General features: G+C 38.0%; 1 protein-coding gene across 2 annotated transcripts in view; it reads left to right on the forward strand.

The window, feature by feature from the left end:
• Positions 1 to 24,867, forward strand: part of fbxl17 (F-box and leucine rich repeat protein 17) — a 225,078-nt gene that overhangs the window by 195,388 nt on the left and 4,823 nt on the right. For both annotated transcript variants that reach the window (XM_004072302.4, XM_020705797.2), the window contains exon 10: positions 11,210 to 11,352. In XM_004072302.4, coding sequence (XP_004072350.1) covers positions 11,210 to 11,352 — 143 coding nt within the window. The remainder of the gene's footprint in view (positions 1 to 11,209; positions 11,353 to 24,867) is intronic.

Below are 24,867 nucleotides of genomic sequence, written 5' to 3' on the forward strand. Positions count from 1 at the left end.
GTCTTTCTCTGACCCAGTTCGAAGAGGGAAAAATTAAAAACAACAATAAAATTGGATGATCTTTTTATATTAATAGAGAATCTTAATAGAAAAAATTACGAAGTTCAAGACTAAAACAATCAGATTCTCTTCCATGTGGGTTTTGGACTCCACCCGCTGATCACGCCATCAACACGTCACTTGTCAAAGCTGTATCTAGGAATGGTTGACGTGGCGCGTATTCTTTGCCAAAGTTCCGATTTTTAATTTTTAAACTTGTGCTGCAATGCCTAAAGTCACACCGAAACGCGCAGCCTCCAGGCCAATGTGTCTCACCCGACACTAAGATCTCGCCACAGGACCACTGATCGTGTCTGTACTTTGACTTAACATTGAAAATGGACGCCCCGGATTTATATTTTGTTGTGAACGCAGCTTTAGTGACGAGAATGTTTTTTTCTTCAGAAAAATAATTCTCGGCAACACCATATTCTTTACCCCATTGAAACTTTATTTTTCTCATTTAAAGACATTTTCTTCACTTGTTTTTACAGTGCAGGGTGGAGTGGGCTCAATATTCCTTGGGTGGGAATACTGGCTATTAATGCTCTGATTTTTCAGTTCAACTAATTGGTATTGCATTATTTATTTTAGAAGGGTTTTCAAGAGGTAATTACACCCTTAATTCACTAACCGAAAAAAATACAACAAACATAGTTGGTTAAGAAACAATTTGGTGGATTTTTATCAGAGGTTTGGGCAGTTAAAGTGTGTTTCTGGTTAATGATTCCCTCCGGGTTAAAGCAGACAGAGTGGACTGTTAAAAGCTGAAGATAAGACGTAGATTTAGACTCGGTGGCATTTACAAGGAAAACTGTGTGTCAGGCAGAAACAGAAGAGTGTTTTGAAGGAGAAAATGTAAAAAAATATGGCACCAGTGTATGAAAACAAAAAGCTTTTTGAATCTTTAAGCCACCCACAAAACTTTCATAAAAAGTGAGCCTTCGATAACAAGCTCTATTAGATTCCTGTAAAATGTTGTCAGTATTAAGATTGGCAGAGAATGCTATGCTGTGTTAACCTGTAGTCCGTCTAAGCAGCATGTAAAAGCAGCCAATTTTTCCTCAAACTCAATAGGCGCGACGTAAAAGGGGCCCCGTTTCTGGCCTCTGGATCCAATAGCAGCGTGTAATTACTTTAAAGGCATGTTCCATATACTGCAGGATTAACTGTAATCCATAACTATGTCATGCTCCGTTAATTCTAGACAGACACAAGAAACTCTGTGAATTTGATGCCTTCTGTCTTCATCTTTATATCCTTTGCTACTTTTCGGCATCATTACCAGGTTTGTCTCACCTTCGCATATGAAAAAAAAAATCCATAAAGTATTTTGTTCCTCATTCTATGTGATATCAGATCTTGCGTGCTGCTTTCCTGTCGCACACAGTCAAAGAGTGGAAGAAAAAGGCAAAGTAAATAGGAAGGATGAGACAGAGGATGTAGAGGCTTAATGTCTTCAGTGGAGAAGTCCATGGAGGCTCTGGTGATGTAGATTTGAAATGGAGATTAATGTTCTTGTTTAAGCTGTCCTCTTTTTTTTATGGTGTTTGGAGAAGGGTGAAAGTCAATAGTTAGTTAAATAAAATAAGCACATATAAACTACAACAGGCAATTTATGGTGTTATTAGGAGTTCTATTGGAATTTTCTCCTAAATAAGAAATCTACTTTATATGTAAATGAAACACATGGAAAAGGACAAAGTCCTAAAACTTTTGAATTAAAGTTTTATTATATGTATATATTTGTTTTCGGATCTAAAATCTTCAGACCTAATGTTTTGTCCCCCCCCTAATATTACCAGTGTTTTCATTTGATTTGAGGATGAAATCTTCGATGAGTACTGAGCTATGTTTTTGCTGTAAGAAAAGCTTCTGTTCAAAGAAATATATCACTGGCTTTTATTTGTGTTGTGGACCTATATGTATTTCAGTTGTAAAGGTTTGGCCACCTCTTTAATAAAAAACTATAGTTCTGAATTCTGTAGAACTTTGCTTTCTATTAACCAAAGACATTTGAAAAGTGCCTGTTTTGCCATATAACCCATGTATCATATTCATAAAAAAATAATCATAAACTCTTGAAATAAATATAACTGAAGCATTTTTAGCTGAAATGCTAAGTGACCTGAAATCAGAAAGCATTTGACAGTAATTTTTTTAAGTTAAAAAAACATCTCAGTTTTTAATGCCAATACATTTTTTGTACTTCCTTTAATTTTTTTCTTTTGGAAAATTTCAGATTTTAGATTTTCAAGAATCCAGAAATGGCCACACATTGGCCTAAAAAGTAATTAAAAATAAAAACGCCACCTGTATTCTCACTGGTAGGAAATAAGCGGTTTTGGGCCGTACTCCATCTGATGAATAGTGCTGACCTATAAAGTGAAGTGATACGCTCTCTGGAAGTGCGTATGCGTGTGAGAATTGGTGAGAAGAGCATGTTGTAGGTCACCTGTGTGATAGCTCCATCTCTCCTTATCACCTCCTCATTCCATCTATCCGTCCTTGCCCATCACTCGATCTCTCCCCCTCATTCTTCCTGTCACTCACTCACCTTTCCAATCTTTCCCAAACCTCACAACTCTTCAACAAGGTTATCACACATCCACCACTAAAACAGCTTTTGTGTGAGTGTGTATTATTTTCTGATTCTGGGACACCATGAAAGATTTGCTGCTGTTCTTTCTTTTTTTTTGTTACCTGATAATATCTCCCAATTTAATCAGCCCGAAGTTTCCTGCTTTTTTTTTCTGTCACACACACACAGAAGCACAATATCACATACAAGCATAAAGTGCCACAAAAACTCTTCAGTGTCAGCTGATTTGCATCACTTCAAAGGCTAATTAGGAAAATGTACATGCACATCGCCTTCTCTGTGCTCCAGGTGTAATTCCTCTACAACATTGAGTGTACTCCACCATAAGGTGCTCTTCCCTTCTAGTGCCTCAATCTGTTCCCCTTCTCTCTTGTATCTTCCAAGCAGGCCTAAAATAATTCAAGCTCCCTTAGCCTTTGATTTCATTAACCAGAATGTCAGTGGAAAGACAATCATCCTGTTGAACTTTCACCCCCCTACCTTTGACGGTCTTCTTTCTGCTCCTGTTTTTTTCTTTTTTTTTTTTTTAAACATTATTTTCATATTTGTCGCTTTTTTGGACTTCTGAAGATGCAGCTTTGCTTCGGTCTTAAAACGTTGACTGTTTTTCATTCAGATAAGGATCTTTTGATTTCTCAGCCTATGCAGGCAAAAGCTCCTCTATCTTTCCCACCTGCTGAGCATGTATGTTTCACATGTTACTTTTAGTATACAGTTGACCAATTAGTTTGGGGCCCAGTCAGGCGGCTCTCTTTGAAGATGAAGATAGACTGTTCACATGTCTGAGGCTAGCACTTTCCCACACTGGGCATAAAATAAGTTCAGTAATGTCCATGTCCTTCCTATTTGAAGCTGCATTCTCACTGGCGCCACTGCACATCAAATGTTTTCAAATATCACCAATGGGTAGCATAATGCTTCAGCGAGGATCTGGTCAGACGCCACATATTTGTATCTATACCAATGCATGATTGCTATCAATTTATTATTTTTTCTTACGAAACAGAGCTGAGGAACAGTACAAAGTAATAACATTATGCTATAACATCAAAGGATTCCTTCAGGCATTAATCAATCAAATGTATTGGAGATAAAACTATTACCGTATTTTCTGGACTATAAGCCACTACTTTTGTCACCAACTTTCGACCCTGTGGCTAATTCAATGATGTGGCTAATTTATGCTGTTATTTAACAGCCGCCAGGAGCGCTCCGGCAGTCATAGAGGGGAGACTGCCTGCATAATTCTATGTAAAGCAACAAGCATGATTGCTTTGACAGCAGCCAAACAGCATTGACTTGACTTCAGTTGTTAGACACTTAAGTCATGGTGCCATAAAAGAAACACCCATGCCCAGCCGCATCCCACAATCCTTTGGTGCCATTAGACCCAACGTGCACGTGACCCCCACTACAATAAGACGAAGCTTTCAAGTTAAAAGCAATCGTTAATAGCAGCGTGAAAAAATCCACCGGCCGGTCTGCTGGGTGCCGGAAGTTTCCTTCACTGTTGTGGAAGGAAATTTCCGGCACGCCGTGCAGAGCCTCTGCCGCGCGCTTATACTGTAAGTCACTGCTGCTCCCTTTTACTGGTATGTTTTTTTAACCAGCCCTGTTATTTCCACATTGTTGCCGTGTTACAGGCGGAAGGAGGGGAGAGCTGCTCTCGCGTTCCGCTGCAGCTCCCTGCTCCTTCTTAAACACGCATGCGGTTTCAGCACATATACATCCTCAATCTGCAACACAGTGTGGCGAACCGGGGGTTAGCCCCGCCTTAAACCCCTAAGACTCATGGGAAGTGGGGAATCTGGGTGTGAAGTTTCACACCATAAGTGAGGGAGCTGTGAGCTGAAGTGAGGTCCATGCTGTTTGGCAGATGTGGGTGTGTTCAAATAAATAGGCTATTTATTATAACTACTGGTTGCTCCTCCCACTCTGAGACTAATATGGTCTCGGTGTCGTGCCAATTGAATTGCCACAACATGCGGCCTGTATACAAGTGCTGCTTGTATGTTTAGAAAGTGGTTAATCTTCATTAAATTGGGAGGGTGCAGCTTGCAATCAGGTGTGCTCCATAGCCCGGCAATTACGGTACCTAAAGTGAAATAACATGAATACTTTCATTCTTAAACAAATTGCTGATTTTTATCTTAAATCCAGTACTAAGTTGCTGAGTGTGACAGAGTTTTAAGGCCACCGGGAAAAAAAAGTAAAATTACGAGATTTTAAGTCGTAAATTTACAAGAAAAAAACTCGAGAATTTACGATATTAAAGTGGAAGTGAGCATACAGAGCAGCAAGTGAACGCTGCGCAGCAGCAGAGCTGAGTCGTATATTTACGAGAAAAAAACTTGTAAATTTATTAGTTTTATCTTGTAAATTTACGAGATTTTATTAATATAAATTTACATCTTAAAATCTTGTACTTTTAACAGTTATGACTCTTTTTCTCTTAATTTAAAAATCTATTTTTAAAATTAAAACCTTTTTTTTTTTTTTCGTAAACTGACCCTTAAACTCCATTAAAATACACTTTTTCCTTCAGAGGTCTGCAGTGCCATTAGCTCTGATGATGGGAACTATGAAAACTCAAAGTAAACTTTCTGTGGGGACATTGTTCAGAGTGACCTCAAGGGCATCTGCATGTCTGCTTCTGGGGAATAAAATAACTTCTTTAATGAAATAAGTTTGAAATGTTTTGATTTTGTCATCCTGGCAAAATAAAGATTTGAAGAAATCAAGGCTGTAGATATTTTTAACAGTTTATTCCTTTTTGGTCATCAGGTTCTCACTGATGTAATCCACTCTGTGCCATAAATGTTCCTTTGTGCATGGAATTGCAAAATCTCATCATAATTAAATCCACTGAAGTCTGTTTTCATAAAAGACCAGGCATTGGATGTTGTTGTACAGTGACCTTAATAGTATAATTTGCCTTTCTTCACTGTGAACATTTGGATAATCATGTCAAAAATCATCTTGACGATATCTCTTCTGCCTCTGTCTGCCATTATTCTTTATTTGAAGTAAAAAAAAAACTCAGTCAGTGATAAAACAACAAATCTATGCTTAAAGTCCACATGGTAAACCATTAAAAGCCCTTTTTAAATATCACCTTAATCCGAGTTTTATTTATTAATTGACTTAGTCGGAGCCGGTTTAGCTCGTGCTGGTTTACGGCACCTTCCATCTGTGAAACCAGGGTTCGAATCCGGGCTGCTCCCTATTTCCCTTCTCTGCTTCTGTGCCGGTCCCAAGCCCGGCTAAATTGAGAGGGTTGCGTCAGGAAGGGCATCCGGCGTAAAACGTTGCCAAGATAACCATGCGACTCATCCGCGAATGAAAGGATGATTCGCTGTGGCGACCCCTGATGGGAAAAGCCGAAAGAAAAAGAAGATTAAAAAGGGAAGTCCTTTTGAAATTTAAATGAAAACACAAAGACAAAAACTTGAGCATACTATACTGTCCAATTTTAAAAAGTCCCCTACCTTTCTGATTGTCACATAAAGTTGCAAGGAAAATGTTAGTCAGGACAATAATGTCTGTCATTATTATTCTCTGTAAAATACTTTTAATGCAATTAAAACCCACTTTATTGCTCGTACAGAACCACTAAACTAAAGTCTTTACCCTGGTAGCTTTTAAATTCATTGATAAAATGGCTTAAATTGTTCAGGAGCTCTTTGAATTTTCCAAAGCTGCTGTGATTTTTTTTTTTTTAATGGAAAGAGCATTATGATCCTTTCTCTTGCAGGTTTAGTTTTTGTACAAATTCTATGCCCCTGTTTGAAAGAATTACCCTTTAAGCAGTATTTCAATTCTAATATTAATCTAATTCTAATATAGAAAATCTTCATGCAAACTATGTGTGCAGCTGGATAAATAGAAGATTGGTGGCTGTCCAGGATGATCACAATCGGAGCTTAAGACAGGAGTTTTTGAATAGAACTTGGAGTTTCTTTTTGCTCTTTGTAATGGATTTTCTTCACTCTCCACCCCCTCCAAAGTCCATATTCTGGGGAGTTTGACAAGAATAGCAAACAAATAAAGGTAGAAAAACAAACAAGCAAACAAACAAAATCCTTTAGAGTAGGATTGAGCATCTTATGGCTTTCGAAACTATCTGTAAATTCATTCAATTTAAAAAAAATGTTTAAACTAAATTAAGTCAACTCTTCAAGTTCAAATGCAAATGCGGTTAGTGTTTTTGGATCACATCAGTAGAGTGCAAAGGCAACACAAGCACATGCCCTATAAAGCCATGTTTATATCCTCAGTTATGAACTTTTTTAGGTGTGCTCTCAGGAAAATATCAGCCATGCTTTGTTTTTTTTACTTTTCACATAGACTCAGACTGAAACATGGTGCATCTTTGCAACTTGGTGCATCCCATTTTTCCAGACATTTTGTCTTCACCAGCTGTCGTTGAAGTTTCAGCAGATAATCAAGGGAATGGCTTTAGTGCAGTTAATAGCCCACCATTATTTAGAAGAATGTAGTAAGTGAATATCTAAAAAGGTAGTTAACCTCTTTAGTTTTTCACATTTATAGATAAAAGAGATGGCTGAGTAAAGAAGGTTTTCTCTCGAGTTGACCAGTTGTTGACACTGCTCTTAGGAGTGCTATTACCTTAACCTCAAATCTTCCTTTGGACAAACATGCCATTTACTAGGTTAGATAACATAAATCGTGTCGCTGATGTGAGAAATATAAAGGTTATAGAACCTGATTTCGGGGATTATGTAAAAGTTAATGGAACACCAAAGATTTTATGGTTTTACTTTATGATTTACTCCTGGAAACCATCAGTCTCAGACTAGTTTTACCTAAAGGTCTGTGGTAATTCAATAATTAACCCCATTAATATTAATGCATTATGTTGTCCATTTATTTAGCCAATATCTCTGTTTTACCTCCATCTACTGACATGCATCTAGATGTCATCCTTGCAAGAACAACCATGGCAAGCAACAGTTTCAATGAAAGCAACAAGTAGAAAATACAGTCTGTCTGAATTCTGTATAGGTTGAAGTGACTTAGGAAAAACTGACAGGAAAAAAATAAATAAGAGCTTTTTCTTTGTTGTTTTTCAAATAAATCCTTAAATAGACTTCTTTGGAAAAAAATAAATAAAACAATGATCACTTCTTTGTAAAGATGCATTTTTCATTATGAACAACTAAATTAGTCTAATAACTCTGCTATTATGTACAATTTACTTAAAATATGGAATAGAAAATTGTAGATCAGTCACAAAAGACCTATCATTATTTGCTGCAAATCAAACACAACAGTAAAACTTTCTATTCGAAATTAGTTATACATGTTGCCCTTGTAAATGCGCATGATTATTGTCCCAAAAGATATTAACTTATCTATAACACTTTATATTGATGTGCTGATTGATAAGTTCGTTATTTATGGAAAAGTGTATTTGTTGTCCTAAAATCCTCGGAGAACTTGGGATAGATTAGTTTTCAAGGTGAACCTCCAAATCTGTTTTATAGTAAATGGATAAAACCTTATCCACCCCTCCAAAAAAAGACTTAGTAAAAGGCAGGATAAGTATACCATGCGCCAAGTAAATGATGTCCAGGATTTAAGGAGAATCCCTCAGTCTGGTGATTTTCAGGCTAAAGGAGTGGTGCACTGGCACACACATGCATACAAACAATTAGGTGTAGAGAAAAGGCTGATCCTAAAGCCATTTTCAGGCTGGGCAGGAGAGTGTGTACTCATTACTACCTTTTTCTGTGTAGTTGCATGTCTTACTGGCAGAATTGGATTTTACTTTCTTTATTCTCCCCTCTCGACTCTCACTGCCTTTCCATACGTTTTCTTTAACCTCTTTGTATGTTTGTATAACTCCAAATTATTGTGAACTGGTTAAGGCAGTGAGTGCTTTTATTGTGAAAATACAGTTTCTACTATTTGTTAATACAATGGAACCAACTTACCATTTTGTCAAGAAACATATATAAACACCTTGCTCAAGGAGAAGTTTATCATCATTTTGAGTTCTAAACCTTCTTTTAAGCACAGGTTTCACTCCCTGACCTAATTGGCCAAAATAATAAAGTCTAGGTCGATTGGCCATTCACACAAAACTTTTGATTGTCTATTTTTTATTATCTTTCTAACCCATCTAAAGAAAATTGTCTGCAGTCATAGTTCAACAGAAATTAAAGCGTGCATTCAAAGCATTTACTGTATGCAATGTTAGTTTTGGTTTAAAGCTTCTCATCATACAAACATCTAAATGTTTAAATGCAATTAAAGGTTTTATCTATTCTGCCAGAGGTAACAGGATTTCATGAACAAAAAGCAAAACAGACATAACAGCAAGAGGTATTATTGTATATTCTAAAAACCTGGTGACTGATTATCTGGTATTGAGTTCTATATCTTATAACTTCTTCAATAAATCTTCTCTTTATACATCTTGTACATGTTTGGCCTTCTAAAACTGCCATACATTGTGTTTGTACAGTCTGGCTCCTCTTGCCTTGCATTTGTAATCCAATGAAGATAACTGTTGTGAAGTTGGATAAGTGCAGTACAGTCATATAGATTTTCATGAAACATTTTACTTACTTGCATTTTTTTGACATTCACTATCATAGCGGAGTGCTTGTTTTCTGTAATCGAACTATTTGGGGTTAGAAGTTTAAAGTTTGAACAGCAACAATCAGCATCAGCAACAGCAACAATTCCATGGTCACCTCGTGTTATTTTCATCTACTTAGCCCTCTGTAGCTTCTACCCAACTATGTCTTTATGCGTGAAACATGGTGTAGCTTCAAAGCTGCATTACAGACTCTTCAGCCTAATGTGCTATTATATATGGCACAATGAAACGCAAAGAAAGTGGTCTAAGAAAAAGTGGTCAGACTATACATTGCTGCACACTGCATGCACATTTTGACTTTTGCCCACATCACACAGCAGGGAGGAGGTTTAAGTACTTATAAAAAGATTGCCCTTTTTTATAGAGGTACTTACATCCTATACCCATTCATGTATTCAATACAATAACTTGTGGTGCACCATTTGTAACGTAGAAAGTAAGATAATTGTTTAGCCCACTTTTTGGGAAAGATATCTCTTAAGCTTATTCATAAATAAAAGTTTAAGTAAAATAGATTTTTCTGATTGAGAAAGCAACATCAGGGCTAAGAAACTATTTGAAGGTGCTGTCAAAGGCTTTCTAAGGCCCTTTGCCTTTCATCTATTTCTCATTCTTTATTCCTCCTCCTACATCCCCTTTCTCATTAGAGATGGTTTTGAGAGTGAAGAACAAAGCCCTGACTTGCCAATCGATCACCAAGTTGCACTATCAATTGACTGGTGAAGCACAGGTCTCCACCATCTATGCATTGATTGACGGCTCAGAGATTGATGGCGAAGATTAGGTGTCCTTCCGTGTATTTATGTTAATGCAGCAACTATCAGTGCTAGATCATAGAATAAATCACCCCCATTTCTGTCAGCTCATTTTATGCTTGTTACTGACATGTAAGACGATGCTATAAAATAATTGTAAAGCTACTTACACACTGGGCATGTGTGGTATGTTTAAGAACACGCTGAACGTGGGTTTTTGAATGTACTTTTAGCATAAGGTGCTCACACTGGACTGTCGCTACCCGATACTACCACATGGAATCGCATTTGGAAGAGGCTTGGTGCGAAATGTTGACGCGGTGCAAATCTTGTGAATCTCGCTCCGGGGTTTTCTTTCACAGCTCTATTCTGATATATGAAAGACTGTATGTCATATAATTCCGGCCGGGCACAAACCATAATTATTAATTTCTCCTTCATTATTGATATTCAAACTCTTGGTACTCCAATGTTTTGAATAGGACGCTACCCAGACGTTTCTAGCAAAGCAGAGTCCCTAATTGGTCAAAGTTCAGCTGGTTAAAATTTTGACACAGAGAACCCAAAAACTGATTTTAAAAAATTGCGTAGTGACACATGGATGTGAGAACCTGGAAGCCAAAAACATAAATCTACATGCATTTTTACAGACTTTTCATTGAAAGCAATTGCTTTAATGCGCACTGCCAAGCCCAGTGTGAACGTAGCATAAGGGAAGCGAGTACACAGGATGCTCATGCATTCACAGATATTTGTTTTGGTGGGTACTCTTTAACCTCACACTTTTATTCTGCCCTGGCAGCCGTAAACACATGCAAACACAAGCAACAGAAAACAGTGCACTAGCATGGACTCACACCATTCTAGCACTGTCACTGCCTTGTCAGGTCTGTGACTTGTGCCAATATTCTGAGAGAGGAAGCCTGTGCCATCTGAGGAAGCATAGGTGCAGGCGCTATTTTCAATATGCAAGTGTGTGCATGTGTTGTGTAAACATCTGAATTATGTGTCACAGTTGGCCAGACGAGTTGCCCTGGTTTCATCTAATATTTTTGTGCATCCCAGTGGGAGAATATCGCTACCACATTTGCATCAGAAAGGTTGTCAGACTAACACCTTTGTGTTTTTTTTCTCCCTCACCTCCCTTCTTCTCGTTTCCCCACAATTCCTGTTTTCCATCCTCAGCTTTGATAGCCATTGGCCAGTACAGCACTACCATAGAGACAGTGGATGCCGGCTGGTGTAAAGACATCACAGACCAAGGAGCCACACAGATTGCTCAGAGCAGCAAGTCACTCCGCTACTTGGGTCTCATGAGATGTGACAAGGTAACGAGACTCAACACACCATGTTTTCTGCTACTGAGCTTCTTTTGACCCTGATTTTTGTTGTTGTTGTTGTTATTTGCATTACTTTCTTAGAAGCCAACATATATTTGTCTTTGCATTCAAGAGATGGGTTTATGTATGTAGTGTATGGTTTGGTTTAGATGGCAACTTAAACTGTCACCAAATATTACAAGGGTAGAAATAAAAAAGCTGATATCTGGGCTTTTTAGTCACCATCAGGCAAAACAAGCAATGAAATAAGACCACTAGAGCCCTGAAGTCTTGGACAAGAAAGACTTTATACTGGGAATATCTCAGCAGTTTATCGCCACAAGCTACAGCCTGCGTAGGTAAGCTTTATTTGTTGCCCTAAATATATGTCAAAAGATTTGGTGGCACACAAATAATTGCACATCTGTCAGTGCATGTATAATTGGGTACTGAGAGTAAATTTTAAGAATTTAAATACGCATTTGTGTATTTTTTTATCGAAAATAATACACTGCTCATAGCCACAAACATGTGCTCAAACCTCAGCATATAAACTTTGAAGCTCCCAGTTTTATAGTGACTTTTCTGGAGACTGGCCTCCGCCCTGAACGTCTGAGTGTTATGTATTAAAGTTTGCTGGTAGGAGTGACAAATTGAATCTTGTCAGACTGACTTTGGGTTTGTGTGACATTCTTTCCAAAGTCACCCTTCCACTTTCATCTTGGCCTTTTATCTGTCCAGTAACTAACCTGTTTTCAGAGCATGTAGTTGTGCTGCCATGGTAACAACTTAGCCCACCTCTGCTGTTGGTTCACTCGAGCACAGATGCATCCACTTAGTGTGGGATCATGCAGTCTGACATGAGTGGGATGAGGGCAGACAAGAAGGGAAGGAGAGCAGCTGCATGGGTTGACCTAGACACTTTAGTCTGCTCTGATAGAAGTCTTAAGTTCAGGCTGTGGTGCTAAAGCTGCTGGGCTGTGTACCTGATGATATCATTTGGATTATTACATTTATAATCATTTTTACTTTGGATTTTTAGTTTAACAAATGTACTATAAACACCTTTTTGTTGCCTTCAAACAGTGTTGGAGGAAGTTGATTTTTAGGTAAAAAAAAAAAACAGACGTTAACCGGATTTTTCACCAGGCTGGAACCTCGTCGCTTTTTTCCTTCATTATAAAGTCAGCGCTATCGTCATGCTGTGCCCGTAAGGTTGCCCTATGGATTTCTTAGATAAAAATGAATAGTCTCCTATCGTTAAGTGGGACAAGAACATCAGTGCATCATAGTTATCTATTTAGACTGTAATAAAATTAAAATATACGAGGATTTGACAGTGACCCCCATTTGCGAGGTCCCAGAGATGAGGCTGCACTCTCAGTTTGCATTACTGCAGACTTAAATGTGTATCTATCATATTTATCTCTGAGTAGTAAAGACTAACTGCATTACACAGAAGGTGATCACTTGGATTCCATTTTCATTTAGTTCACCACTACCTCACTGACTCAGTGACCCAACAATCGATAGGTACAGCCAAGCTAATAAAAACACAGTGACCTACATCTTTTCTGCAATGACCAGTCTTTAATATACATTTGTGAGGGATGGAATGAGTGAAATACTCTGCTGGCTTGTGGTTGTTTGAGGCTGATACTACTTATCCAGCTGAAATAATGCTAAAGTATAACAACTTTAATTTTTTTCCAAGAATATATGAATCAGTAATTTACAAAACAGGAGCCCATTCCTTGATACACATATCTGTATGACACATGTTTGACAGCGTCACATGTACAGAGCCTGTGATTGGATAAGAAATGGTTGAGGAATACCCCAAACCTCAGCTGTTTGCTTTGGAGCAAGACTTTGACTGAGTTTAGCACAGCTTTATGCCCCAGCCTGGTTGTCTTCCTCCATCCCTCTGTCCAGTGCTTTTGTTCAACACAATGTATTTAATATATTTTTAAATCCAGTTAAATTTCATTTTTGAGCAAACACAAAAGACAAAAAAATTTGATTACTCCCAAGCAAAAACCGTTTGAATGAAAGTTACTAATTCTAATGAAAAATAGAATTCTAATGCATTTTTGACTCATCTTCAGGGTACGCTTTCATATGTTGTTGGTTTTTAATGCATCTTATTTAATATTCCTGCCGTTACTTCATACCTTAAAAAAAGAGTTAGAAAATATTTTTAGTTGAAAATGAAACTATATAAGCTTTTTTTCAGTAATTGAGTCAGAACCTTTCTCTTTCTGAACACCTTTATTTAATGAAAAAGTTTTTGTTCTTTTTAAGCCTTTTAGGCCGTTTTATTTTTTTTTAGATTTTTCAACGTTCCATTTTTTGGCAGATGAATGTCCACTAAAGTTAACTAATGTGCCAAAGGCCATCTGTCTTTTCAGAATTTGTTTTCAAGTCCCTTTAACCATTTTGGCAAATTATCAATTGATTGAAATTTAAACTGTATTAACTAACACTTTACATAACATCACACTGTTAATTAATGCAGCATAAAGATAGTTATACATTTTGAAAATGTCAACATGTTCTGAGACTCTCAGTAAATGTATCTGCTCATATAACTTCAAGAACATTGTGCTCATAAGAAAATTTGACATTTTACCAGGGAAAGAGGAAAAAATGAGAGAATGACCTAAATAAAGAGCAGCATTTTGGGGTCAAGGCCACCGTTCCGTGAAGTACATGAGTCATCCGTCATCCGAGATTATATCCTATTATAAACAGCGAGTCAAGGCTTAAAGATGATCACGAGAAAGACCTTATTATAAAAAGTTCTTTTAAGGTTAATTTCCAGGGCGTAATTATCATTTGATAACTAGTAATCTGTGTTTGACAGTGGTGTTGCAGAGTCGGGACAAAAAAAAGACATTGGAATTGCTGTAAAAAGAACTTTCAACCTTTATTAGGAACATTTTGGGTTTAGGAATGTATTTTTCATACCCCTGTTTATCTGAAATGTTATTTTGTTCTCCACTCTTTAACTAATAACATTTGCCAGTACACAGGTATTTATCGCCTTGACCAAAAAGTCTTAATATTTAGACATCCTCTGACTTCTGTCTAAGCCAATGTGCTAGGAATCACAGTGTTATTGCCACTGGTTCCACTTTGAAATGATTTACCTCTGCATAGCTTACCACGGTTGTTTGTGTTGCAAAAATAAACACCTAAACATACTTGTACAGAATGTTCTACTTGTGCTGTTAGCAATGCCTGCTGAAATGTGTGTTGACAGAGTTTTGGATGTATTGCAAATATTCAACAGTAATATTTACTTGCAGAGAGTTTTATTAGAATTGGTTTCAAGGTGTGTATTTTGTTGGAATTTGGTACAACAGCAAAAGAAGTTGGAAAAAGTTGAAAAGAACAATCAATGCCATGGCTTAACCAACACTGCTGGCCATGTTGTAAAGATTCATCGCCTTCAAAATATACATTTGGCCATTAAAATGAATAAGGAATTGTTTTCTTAGATTCTACTTGTTTCTCCATGTCACATTCTTAAAAATATCTCATAAAGCTCCTGGAGCTTTTTTATTTTTTTCGGACTGTCAGTTCTGAGACAAACGCAGGCTTATGACAACCTTCAGACAAGGTGCAGACAAAGTGGGCAGCGCTGTGCTTGGGCAGAGTAAATTTGTTTAAATTGTCAAAATGTTAGGAATTTTAATGTAACAGTCACCCTGAATGTGTCACAGGATTCGAAAGGTGTGGAATTCATCCAAGAATTGGTAACCGTATCCAGGTGGAGGTGCACATTTGGAACAGTGTGAAAGATCGTTTTCCTTCGTCACAGTTTATACAAATGTTCTTCCACACTATATACAGTTTGAAGCCAGGCCATCCAAACGTGTTGTCCACTCCTATTTAGGTTGATAAGAGGATTTTTCTCTACAGACTTTGCACAAGCAAGTGTTACAGAAATCCACTGGAGGGTCACTAAATTTTCCTATTTGGATATGCCTTTGGTCACTATATTTGGCTCTGTTTGGAGAGGAAAGTATAAACTCTTCATTCTGTACTTTCATGCAGCTAAAATGCAAGGTCTCTGTGACGGTGTGAGGTACATGTTGCTGTTAACACAGCTAATGAAATTTTGAAATCAGAACCTTCAGGCCTGTGTGTGAATGGCATGTTCTGCCCTCATATGATTTCAGCAATCTGACTTCGGGGGCCAAACAACCACATTCTGACAAGAAGAAAGAATGCCGTTGATCCAGACTCACCCCAAAAGATCAAATCATTCGGTTCTCTTTAAGCTCTGGCTCTGCCAGTCTTTTGAAGTGCACAGACACGAGGAAAGTTTCCTTTTTTCCCTTCTTAAAATCAGATGTTATTTTCTTTCATTCGGTGCGTCAGTGCATGTGCTCAGCGAGTCTGCGGGAGAAATACAGCTTTCTGCACCTCCACAAACACATGCTAACATCATGTATTTCTCCAGACTGTGCTTTTGACTTCTAGAATTTAAGACCCTGGCATAGAAGTCTCGTTTTTAATATAAATAATCTCTATAGAGGAACAGTAATTTGTCCGTCGGACTTGGCAGACACAAAGACATATGTACTTTTCATATGAAACTTTCCCAATGCTAGCAGTGTCACAAATGTTCCATCAAAAAGCTTGCTATGCAACACTTTAGCTTGACTTATTGCACTTTTTATCTGGACACAATTTTTATGCCTTCTTACCTCTTTTTGTTAAGCTGTAGTTTTTCTTTTTGTAATGGGTCCTCCTGGCCAGTCTGTGAATATTTAGAGTCTTCATTCTCTAATGTGTCTCTTTGGGGAATTTAATCTTCTTCTGCCCCAGTGGAATGTTTTCCTTGAACGTTTTCACAGCTTGTTCAAATGCACCTCTTTTCCTCTGGCTCAGTCTTTCTTCTCCCTTCCTCCCTGCTCCTCACCTCCAATACTTTTGAACTTCCCCTCGTTGCTTTTCTCTTTCCTGTCTCGAACCAATCTTTCCTTTTCTGTCTTCCCCAACTACTTCTCCACTACTTCATTAGAGAGAAAACAAATGGCCACTCCAGGTTGTGAAACAAAGAGAGGCAAACTCATGCAGTCAGCATGAAGCTGGTTTAGGAAAATAATGACACTGTTTGCTGCTGGCCTCTTCAGAGACAACTGGTAGAGAATGTAAGAGATGCATTGATCAGGGACGAGAGCAGAATGGGGAAAAAAGTCTGGAAATATTTAACAAACATTGCAAACGAGGAGGAAATAGGAATAGAATTGGGTTAAATTAAACAGCCAAGTCAGTGCTGGGTATTCGTTTTAAAATTACACTTCAAAAAGTGTTGAGTGTAAGCACTTTTGAAGTGGGTTCCCATTATCTGAATTGAGGTGGAATGGCGTTTGGGGAACAGACATGAGCACTGCAGCACCCCCTGATAGACCATCCAGACAGGCCTTGTTAAAAGAACAGACATCCCAATCAATATGGTCGTTCCACTGGTGCACCCAGCTGCAAGGGACTGTACATGGATAGGCACGGCACAGCAATTTGCAGGCATAAACAAGGGCCTAATTGTTCAGGGCCCGGAGGTTTACAGTGTAGAAAACAATGAAGAAGCACGGCAAGGAGTTAGGAAGCATTTTAACTCTCGTTTAGAAAACGAGAGTTTGGAAGCTCGACCAAACTTTCTTTGATTAGTGTTGTTATTGGTAGCAGCAGGGATCCTCAGCTCAAAGGCTTGTGACATGAAGGGGAGTTAAGCAGAAAGCCACCGCAATCGTTGCCTGAAATGGAGCCTATCTGGTTTCATTTTTACCGGCTTTGGTTGAACTCGACTGTTCAAAGTCAAGAAAGTAGTTTGAAAGAGTCATTTGCCATTTGTGATTTTCATTGTAATCTTGGAGCCTCTTCCCTCACAGAAGAGCTGTATTGATTGGAGGTCTTAACTGAAGCCGCCTCCTGATCATCCCTTCATCTCGTCTTAAAGGGCACAAGCGAGGGACAGTGAATGAGAGAGGGTGAAATAAAGTGACATCCCGACAGAGTTCACTGAGTATCTGAAGGGCATCTCAGAACTGCCCTTCAAGCCAAAAAAATAGAAGGATCCCGCCGAAGCACACGTTACCCTGACCTCACTTGGCTCTTCTGTAAAGTTATGCATTTCTTTGCTGTCACTTCTGTTTGTTTTTACTCCCCTTCCTCTTTTTTTTTCTTTTACTCTTCCCTTCACTTCTTCATGAGGACAGGCAAGGTTGTTTGAGTTTTGGATGCCGCTCACATCATGCTCATTCAATTAGTTCATTTAATTCTTCCCTTGCTTACCTTCCCTCCACTTTTTTTTTTCCATTACCAGCACTGTTTACTCACCACAGCTGAGGTCAGTAGAATCTGATGGAGGTTTTTGGGTGGACGGTTCTGTTCTGACTTTCTGGAACGCTCCTTTGATTTCAGGATGTTTTTTGTTTCTTGTTTTAAGATCAAAAAAAGCTTTAAAATATATGGCTTAGTATGCAGTCAGAAGAATGCCTGGGGGGTTTACAGTTAAGCCAGAATTTTTAAAAACAATAATACAAATGTGTCATACTGTCAAGATTTGAATAGGCTGTGAATAGAACAAAAACAAAAACTTTGAGTAGAAATGCTTTTAGGGCGTTTGGATAATTCCTTTCTTAATTGCTCTGTTGCTGTCATCGACCATTGTTCTGCTTTAATTAAAGTTTTTTAAAGTCAATATCACAAATTCACTGTGGCTCTCGAAAATAAGGAGATCAAGGGTTGCTCCATGTGTTGTTAAAGGTGAATGGTCCCTGTTGTGGATATATTGAAAGAGTTCTGCTGGTATTGAACCACTCAAGATTTTGTCCTGTCCGTTTCTGGAGGGGTGTGTGTTTGCGGCCTTTCATTGCGTGTGTTTTTGTGTTGTCGTGTTTTTACCATGTGCTTTCTGACAATGAAAGTCAAACGTGGATTTTGTTTGCTTAACATCAAAGGAGATTCATAGGTATTCCTAAATATGGTTAAAAATGGTTTTCGCCAGGTCTTAAAGTTGGTCCCAACAACTTCCAATTAACAATCAGAACATAAACTGCATTGTTTTTTAATCTGTCTACACAAAATAATCTTTATTTTGCCTAAAAAATAAAAAAAAATCCTACTAAATTCTTTTGTAACTGTTCATTCATTCATTCATTCATGAATGAATGTAACATGTAACAAGGTTTCTGGTCACTGTTAAGTCTGAGATCTGACTCTTTTTGGCAATTTATCTGGAAAGTGCACTGTTCATGTTGGGACGTCCCCTCCTGGGAAGATTGGCAACTGTTTTCCACTTACAAACCATTTTCCTCACTGCAGGATAAAAGTACCTACATTGTTTAGAAATTACCTTGTGACTTAAAGGGTGGCAACTTTTTTTAAAATTTTAACTCAAAAAAGTGAGTTCTAATGTCAGAATGGAAAAAATACTACCGTATTTATTATTACTGTTTAAACAGATGAAAGTAAAGCTGGAGGACAACTTGAACTGGTTCAGAAAGATGACTATAGCGTGTGATGCTCCACTCTTCTTCGTCTGCTTTGGACCTTCACTGAATTTCATGTAGTCAGCTCTTTGTATTTGATGGTGTTCCTTAAAATGCTTTCACCAAACCCCCTTCCAGTCAGCTTGTAAAACGGGAAACTGTGGGAAGCTTCCAACCCCAAAATATGTCCATGATGATTTCCACCCACTGTTCAGATCAATAGTAAATCTTGCTATTATAACTGAAGCTCAGTCTTTTTCCCCTGCTTTCTTTTCATTTAAAATTACTGTCAGAAATGAGGAGTATCATAAGCTTAAGATTTTTTTTTTTTTTTGCTGTTAAATAATCTATTACTTATATAGTGTCTTTCACTTTATGGCTTTTTTATTGTTTTAATTTGTTTTTCCTTGTCTAATGCTGCTGTTTCCTGCCTTTTTCCCTTTCCCATCATAAAAGCCATGTATATCCAAGGCCAGAGCTACTTCCTTTGGACAAGCAACACAATCATTTCACAAGCATCTGAAAATGCAGAATGCGTATGCAACGTATTCACAGATTCAACTTTTGTTTATTCGTTACAAAAAGAGACTGTCTTTTGTTTCCTTTCATTTTTAAATGTCTTTGTTAAAGCTGTGTCGCCAAAATGATTATCTCCTCTCCATTTTTCATTTTTTATTGCAAATATTGTCCGTTTTGGGCACAGATTTACGCCAAAGTTATAGATCAGTTCTTAAAGTTCCACTCCTATCATCTTTTTATTGATTTTAAAAGCGTTCCCAGTTGTCTTTCAGTTATGATTAAATGATTAAATTAAAAATGAATCCTTTTTGCTGGACATAGTTTCTGCAGGCCGGCACTAGTTCATTTGAAATTCCCCCCCGAATTGTGGCCGAGAAAAGCTAATTTTCAAACAGCAATTTTTTTTTTGCCTGCTTCTCATATACAACAATTTTAATAAAGAAATACTCAGAAAGGCTATTTCGATCTGAATTTCCTTTATTTATCTCCTCCATCCTCAGAAAAATGCCACACAAATGTGTTAAAAACACAATTTTCATGAAAGTGGGTCTTTGGAGAGACATTACCTGCTAGATTTTCTTTCCCAAGTTTTATGTGCATGTTCATGTTTACAAAATATAAGTTCATGGAAACACTAAACTCACCTAAATAAAAAACAGCTTTTTGATTATTCAACTAAGAGATGGGCATAATAGCTGAATGAACAGAATAATTAAACACTATATAACTTTAGTAACAATAAGCTCATGTGAGCACGGTACCCACTGAATGCCTCTGAATATCTTCAAGCATATAACTTGCTGTCACCCCATTGATTCACTCCATTGATTCTACTTTAATCTTGTTCATGTAGTCCATATTATCTGCATCACCTAGAATTTTGGTTTTGTCAACCAAGTGTGCCGTCATGTTTTTGCTTTCTTTTCCACCAGTCAGCAAATAAAAAAAAAAAGAGAGCAGAAAAGAGGCATTCGGTTAAGCCTTGCACACATTCCTACACTTACTTTTGTCACACATGATGGAGTGCGGGGTTTACCAACCTGGCCTTTAAAACCTCTCTCCCTGACCCTTTTTTGCAGTTGCGCCCCCATCCCTCTTTGTGCGTGCATGCGTGAGTGTTTGCACTGACACCCGGCCTTTTGGTTCTGCTGCAGTCTGACGCTGTGCAGGGATGAAGAGTACCAGACCTGAGATGTTGCAAGCTCTGCCTATCTGCTCTTTAAAAGCACAATCAGAGCCATGCACTGCAGATTTCTATTAGGCCTGGTCTGCTTTGTGGGACCAAATCAGAATGATTTAGCACAGCTTATTCTTTGGTGAAAAGCAGGTTCCCCCCTTTGAGCTTTCAAGCTAACGCATCAATAGTTCTTTTAGAAATATTCAATCCTTTTAAATAAAGTTATGAGGATCTCAGTTGCATCTTCTTTCATCCACTCCTTAAATCTCCCTCTTTTTTCTTCTTTTCCCATCAATTTATCTCTCCCTCCTTTTTCCATCCATTACTATCAAAGGGGCAGACCTATCTCTCAGTTTTGCAGCTTTTCTTTGGAAACTTTACAATGGGGCTTTTTCTCTAAGTACTTTAAAGAAGGCTATAAATCTGCTCTGTTTAAACCCAGACTTGTTTAAGCCGTGTTTTACTAAGACCTAATGCACTGCATTTCTCCAATTGCCCAAACAGGCTTTGTAAACATTTACCCCAAATGTATTTATGGCTTGACTGATACTCTGTCTGCTTGATAGTGGACAATGAAGGACAAGGAAAGTGTGTTTGTTTTTGTGGGTTGTTTGCTGCATGTTAAAACGGAGTGGCAGCGCTGCTTCATCGGGGTCTGCACTTCTGGAGTCCCGTTCAGTCCGTAAATATTTAAATTTAGCTTTATGGGTGGTGACCGTTCACATACCTCTGCTTTTCTCACGTGAATTACACACTTTCATTGGTAAAAACTTCAGTAAAAATCTTTTTCCCACTTGTGTGTCAGCAGTGGAAGACGGTGAACACACCTTTTTAAGCACTATCAAAAGGATTTGTATAGTTTTATAGAAAAAATGTAAACCTTTATACAATTATTTTTATTTCAGTTTTTGATTAACTACTAGAATATTGTGTGACGCATTCTTGTTTTGCACATTCTCCGGCATTAAGCATATTGCTAAGAAATGCACAAAATAACTGATTTCTCGACGGGATCTATCTCCACATTATCAACAACAAAGTGAAGCTTTCTTTGCTTTTTAAAAATCTTACTCAGCTGTTTGAAGAGCTGAAGCCAGGCCGAAACTATGATGCCCAATCTGACCCAGCCTCCATTTTTAAAAGTAGGCAAAAGTTGTGTTGCACTCCAGCGCAGTGCAACACAAGACTTTTCCCCTGTGTTTTTAGGGGAATGTATTGTTCTTTTAAAGACCCACTCCGATGAAAACTGTGGTTTTGGTGTCTTTAACATGTTTTAATGGAATTTTTTTCCATTATGGAGGACATACATGAAGAAACTTAAGCAAAAACTTGCATTTCTGAGTATTTTTTACTCAAATGGGGTGAATCAGGAGCAGAAAAAAACATGCTGTTGGAAAAAGAGCTTATTTGTTAAACTGAGAGGTCCAAAAGCTCCCTGTTCTTGTAGATAACTAGATCCATGTACGTCTTCATTTTCCTCGTCTGGGTTGTCATCTGGCTCAAACATGTACAACTGGATGGCTCCAAAACTCCTCGCCATTTTTGTTGCACCGCTTATGTTAGGTTGGGGGTGCGAGGGGCTGTAAGCAGGAGAGCGTATGAACAGATGCATGCCGAGAAACAGGGGCTACTTCGCACCAAAGGTCCCGCCTACAACTCATGTCCTAAAAAAAATGTTTCTTTTTTTTTGTTGGCTTTTGCAGTAGTTAAAAAAATAATCGGAGTGGGACTTTTAAAAGTAAAAAAAACTGAGTGCAGTCAAAAGAAGAAGTGTCACAGCAGTGCTTTGTACATTGCAGCATCACTACTAGAGAGGGAAGCTCATCCAGTAGAACTGTGTTTGAAGAAATAGAGGAAGTCTATTGATAGGTTCTGGTATTGTACTCCAACTTATAAAAGATATTAAAGCCTCCTACAGTACCACATTTAGTGGGTTTTTAAAAAATAGATGTCATATTTTGACATCTTCTCTTTCTAAAACTCCACTGTTATTCTATCTCCAGCGCTTTGACTATTAGAGTATCCTTTCACGACCGTGTTCTATACGGTATCCATTCTTTTTGTTGAGTAGCTGATTATCAATTTTACAACCCTGTCCTCTTTGTGTTATGTTTTTCAAGCCGAGAATAGAAGCGGCTGCTGCATGACTCATCTTTATGACTCTTTTTTTATTGCCATGAAGGCCCGGTGTTTACGGTAAATGTATATTTTACGTGGGGATAGAGGGCATTGGCATCAGTGGGTCTATGTAAAGCATGTAGGAGGACTCCTAAAGATTTCAGAGGTCAGCTGCAAAACTCACTCATTGCTGTCAAGCTGTTTTGTGTAATAGCACACAAGCAGTTGTGTGTTCTGACCCAAAACTCTCAGATAAAAAGTTTTTTTTTTTTTTGCTGAATGACATCTCCGATATACATCCTTTTGTTTTGTCCTCGTTCCTCCCTCATCCTGTTGTAAACCCTGACAACAGCACATTTCCCGTCAGAAGGAATTACACCACGCTTGGATCTAGAGAGCAGCATCTTTGAAGTTAAAATGGGGGGAAAATATCATAAGTATAGGCTCCAGTCCAGATATCTGTGGCTGGCTTTCCCAGATGCTTCTCAAAGATTAAATTCATCAGTTTCCAGTGATCTGCTCTATCATATGGCTCTCCTACAAACTTGGCAGCCGGTTTGAAAGACGGGCTGTGCATGCAAAAAAGGAAAAGCAGGATTGTGTGGGTTAAATAGAAAAAGATAAAAATCTCTCCAGGTGCCAGATATTTAGAACACTTATCTGGTTGTTATGGCTCAGTTCTATAAATGCTCAGGATGTTTTACAATAAGCAACAACAAAAAAATATCAATTTTTTTTGCCAAGAAAATACATGGTGACGAAGACAGTTATGAGAGGAATGCAGTGGCTCATCTGTGTTTTTAGCATTTACTCTGACCTTCAACATTAAGCATCAGTTATGAGCTGCAAATACCAAGCAGGTGTGGAAACGTCATCGCTTCAAATTCAGCAGAAAAACAGCCAGAGAAAGGACATGGGACTGTGGAAGATAGTTGAAGGAGGGCATCTTTTACAGAAGTCTTTTGTGTCTGAAGTCACAGGACCCCTTAATTGGATTTTAAACCTTTTTTTTTTCTTCTCTCACACATTTTTCATCTACTAGAATGGCAAATTTGAGTCCAGAGCTTTTAAAAATGCCTAAAAAGATTGATTAACTGGGATTAAACTGCGATATGCAACTTTACCATTGAAATGTTATCCTCAGAAAAACCTGGTATGTATGGCAACTATCTAATTTATTACTTTAGGGGGGTGGTTGTAGCGCAGGAGTAGAACAGTCAACATCAAATCAGAAGGTTGCAGGTTTGGTTCCTGCACATAGATATTGTTTACTATAAAAGGCTTATGAATAGAATGATGTAGGTCCTTTAAGGCTGTAAAACTTGTCACTATGCAGGTTATACACTTTTCCCAGACAGATGTGAAAACTTTGAGGAAAAATAAGTCCAGTGTTATAGAATGAAATCAAAGATGTGCTCATGATTGATGTTTATGTAAATTTGGCAAAATGAACGCATCTGCAGAGAGATTGATTGAAAATGGTCTACAGCCAATCAGGACGCAGAACACCCCAAACCAGTGGGCTTTATTAAAAACAAAACTGAACAGAAAAAAACAACCAGTCAAGCCCAAGTTTTTATTTTGAAAAGCCTCCTTACCTATCTGTTCCAAACATGTCTGCATCAAAGGTCAGAGCATTTACGTTATGTCTGCAAAATGAACAACGCATTGCCACGTTGTCAGTTTTTTCCTTTCTATTTGTACTTTGAGAGAAAGAAACTGCCGTTTTTGAGACAAAGAACATTGGATCATCCTGATTTACTCATCAACGAAAAAATTTAATAACTCAAGACATCAGATAATGACTGGACATTTAGGGTCCATCTAATCATGTTTTTTTGAAAGCCTGTTGTGTGATGCCATTTCAAAGCTAAAGTAAAAAGAAAAGTAATAGTTTTCATGGTTTCCATCACAGTAAAATTGTTTCGACCTTAACATTTAGTGTTGCCACAACCAGCAATTAGCATATGATTCAGCATTTAGATTGTGAGGTCTGTTATGTGTTCTGTGTTTGCTCAGCAAGTGGAGCTGCACTAAATTAGCATTAATGAATGTTATGGTCTCCCATCAGCCTGACAGGTCTATTCTTTAGATCTACTTTAATTGTAATTAAGCGCTGATTAACGAGCTGGGGATGTTTTATTCTCTGTTCAAGAACATGGCATAATGTGTTATAAAGGCAATCTGATTGGGGGGGGGGCAGTT

The sequence above is a fragment of the Oryzias latipes genome, chromosome 9 (genome assembly GCF_002234675.1).
Source record: "Oryzias latipes chromosome 9, ASM223467v1".
Classification (NCBI taxonomy): Eukaryota; Metazoa; Chordata; class Actinopteri; order Beloniformes; family Adrianichthyidae; genus Oryzias; species Oryzias latipes.